Source organism: Schistocerca cancellata, unplaced genomic scaffold, assembly GCF_023864275.1.
Source record: "Schistocerca cancellata isolate TAMUIC-IGC-003103 unplaced genomic scaffold, iqSchCanc2.1 HiC_scaffold_780, whole genome shotgun sequence".
Taxonomy (NCBI): Eukaryota; Metazoa; Arthropoda; class Insecta; order Orthoptera; family Acrididae; genus Schistocerca; species Schistocerca cancellata.
In genome coordinates this window covers 5,537,112-5,539,968 of record NW_026046791.1, presented here as the reverse complement: position 1 = coordinate 5,539,968, position 2,857 = coordinate 5,537,112, and the positions used below count along the sequence as shown (strand labels likewise).

The window sequence follows — 2,857 nt, the reverse complement described above, 5'->3', positions numbered from 1 at the left end:
AAACAACCGATAGTATTTCATAGCGACGCAATTTCTGTGTTAATTCGTAATTGTGGTGGATCGACGGATGCAATAAAGAAGGAATCGCGCATCCGAAAAGAGATACGCGCCTCCCACTATAAGATTCTGTCGTTGCCATAGAAGCGTTCCTCGATTTAGAAAGAGAAGGCATAGAAAATATAGTATTTCATAGCAACGCCATTTCTGTGTTAACCCTTAAATGCATGATTTTTTATTTCAAGCTGTAAAAATTACCATGTTTAGTTTATAGTGCCTACATTTCGAAAAAAATATTGAAAAATTTTTTAAATTAAATTAACAATGCACTATTGTTGAAAGTCGCTTTGTAGCTGATCAGCTACATTTTGAGTTAACACCTTACGAGCCACAATAAATGTGCTAATTTTGCTCCCTCAATTTTGACCAAATCTCTCGTAATTTAATTGTTGATTATGATTAAATACTTTGTATAGGAAGGGAAAAATCCTAAAATAATAAATAGGACATTAATGTTGTAAATATTGAGCATTTATTGTATATTTTATACACTTTTATATATGAACAATAAGGTATCTAGTTCCAACAGGTTTGTACCCAAGCATGTGATAATCACTTTACATGAAAAGTTTGAAAACAATTCTTTTGTTTGTGCAAACACAATGCAACTGCACATTTATTACACTGAACCCAGGAAAATCCCTTGCATCCTGGCATTTTGCACCTCTGTCTCACTTGCAAGTACGAAGGCAGGTGACCTACTTGATCCAGCCTTACATCTTGTGGAGGTACATGTGCTGTGGGCCCCTTTGTCTTCTTAGCTTGTATTTGGTTTTCGAGTTCATTACTTGGCCTTCCACGTTTTGCTGAAGTTTGACCTGAGCGACACAAACAGTGAGCAATTTCCATTCGAAATTCGGAGAGTTTCATAGTTCTCCTAATCCCTTTGGTTTCTGCTACTCTCCTATACAACAGCCAGGAATTGACTACTCCCATGTCCAGGAGATGGTAAAAAAATCTTATATACCATTTTCGACTTTTCACAAGAATTTTATGTCGACCCATTATGCTGTCAAGAAGGTCAACACCTCCCATATGTTTATTGTAGAGCTTAATTATTTGTGGACCAGGTATTGTTATTCTTGACTTTGTTTTTTTGTCATACCTCCCTGCTTCATGAATAGGCTGCTGTCCAGCAAGTGTAGAAAGCAACATCACACTCTTGTTATCTTTCCACACTACATTTGATATGTCGACACCATCCACTGTTGCGACGCGCTCTACTGATGCACCTCGTGCCATTTTCTTCAGCTCAGCTTCTGAAGGGAGCTTGCAGTCTGGCACTCTGTTTCTTCTGACTGTCCCAAGTGAGTAAATTCCTTGTTTATGTAACCATACAAGCAGTGGCAGACTTGTGTAATAATTGTCACAGTACAGTTTGTGGTTCATATTTCTTGGTAGTATCCTACTGAGTCGAACTACAACATTTGCACTTGCTACCAAGTCTTCCTCCTCAGTCACTCTTTTTTCTGGTTCATTTTCATCTCCAGTGAAAATCTCAAAATCGTAGGCATAACCAGATATGCCACTAATAACAAATAATTTGTATCCATATTTATGAGGCTTGTTTGGCGTGTATTGTTTCAAATAACTTCTAGCCTTTGTTGAACATATCTGTTCATCAACAGAAACACACTCCTCAACAGGTATTGTTTGAAACCGAGATCTCATCAATTCTATTATGGGTCTTATCTTGAAGAGTCTATCATGACCTTTTTCACCCCTGGGTATCATTGCACTGTTGTCATTGAAGTGAAGAAACTTACGTATTTGCTCATACTGATTCACTGTCATTGTTGTCTTGATCAGATGAGTACCAGTAACTTCTCCCCAGTAATCCCTCGTATTAGGTACATGAACTATTGACATTACGAGACAGATGCCTATAAATTTTTTTATGTCATCACAGGATAAATCTATTGGTCTATCAGGATTACACTGCACACTCTATCTATGAGACTCTTCGACAATTAGATCAAACAATTTAGATGGAAATATATGTTTGAAGAATTGGTATGGAGTATTTAAGTTTATTACTTCTTCTGGTAACGAAGTATTGCCATGCAATTTTGACTGCAGTTCGGGAATAATCAACTGTTTATCTTTCCAAACCACACTCCTGCTGTTTTTGGTAACATTTTTGCTGCTGCATGGCAGTTTCAGAGCATTATCAGACAACTGTGACGTCGATTCCTTCATTATAACATCAGATTGTCTTGTTCCAGAAACATCTTCAGTCCTAATTACTGGTACTTGACTATCTTCGTCACTACTGTCACTATCACAATCAACAGATTCTGGAGCAACATATGTCTCATCTTGAATGGAATCGTCAGAGAAACACTCAAGATCGTCATCACTGCTTAGTGGAATCTCTAACCATTCCATAAGCATTTCTTCTTGACTCTTTCGAGACAGCGCCTGAAATGCAGAAAATGAAAAATGTAGCTAATAAGCTACATACACAAAAACAGGCCTCATTTCAAATCTATCGCAAAGACACTCGAATTAACTGTTTACACCATATCTACTTACGTTTTCAAAATGAAAAAGTAATTTTCAAACCCAGAAATCAGTGCACAAACACCAAAAACACACCTCAACTTTCCGCCAAAACACACACTTGGCAGTATGTCCACACAGCTCACTGTCGAACTGCTTCAGCTCGACCTGCCATCTATGATCGCTATGCAGAACTACTAGAAACTGCAGCGGAGTGTATACACTTAGCTACATAACGAATTTGATCGAAAATGTTTCTCCATATGGAATAAATCGAAGAAATGAGGTCTGTAGCTTA

The 2,857-nt window shown here is 37.6% G+C and overlaps 1 protein-coding gene across 1 annotated transcript; it reads right to left on the bottom strand.

Annotated features, from left to right (window-relative positions):
* Positions 1-209: 209 nt before the first annotated feature.
* LOC126143115 (piggyBac transposable element-derived protein 2-like) lies at positions 210-1,926 on the bottom strand. Its single transcript, XM_049915299.1, has 2 exons — positions 760-1,926; positions 210-242 (listed from the first exon to the last, which is right to left on the bottom strand). The coding sequence occupies exons 1-2, from the start codon at positions 1,924-1,926 to the stop codon at positions 210-212; spliced, it is 1,200 nt and encodes a 399-aa protein (XP_049771256.1).
* Between the last annotated feature and the right edge of the window lie 931 nt (positions 1,927-2,857).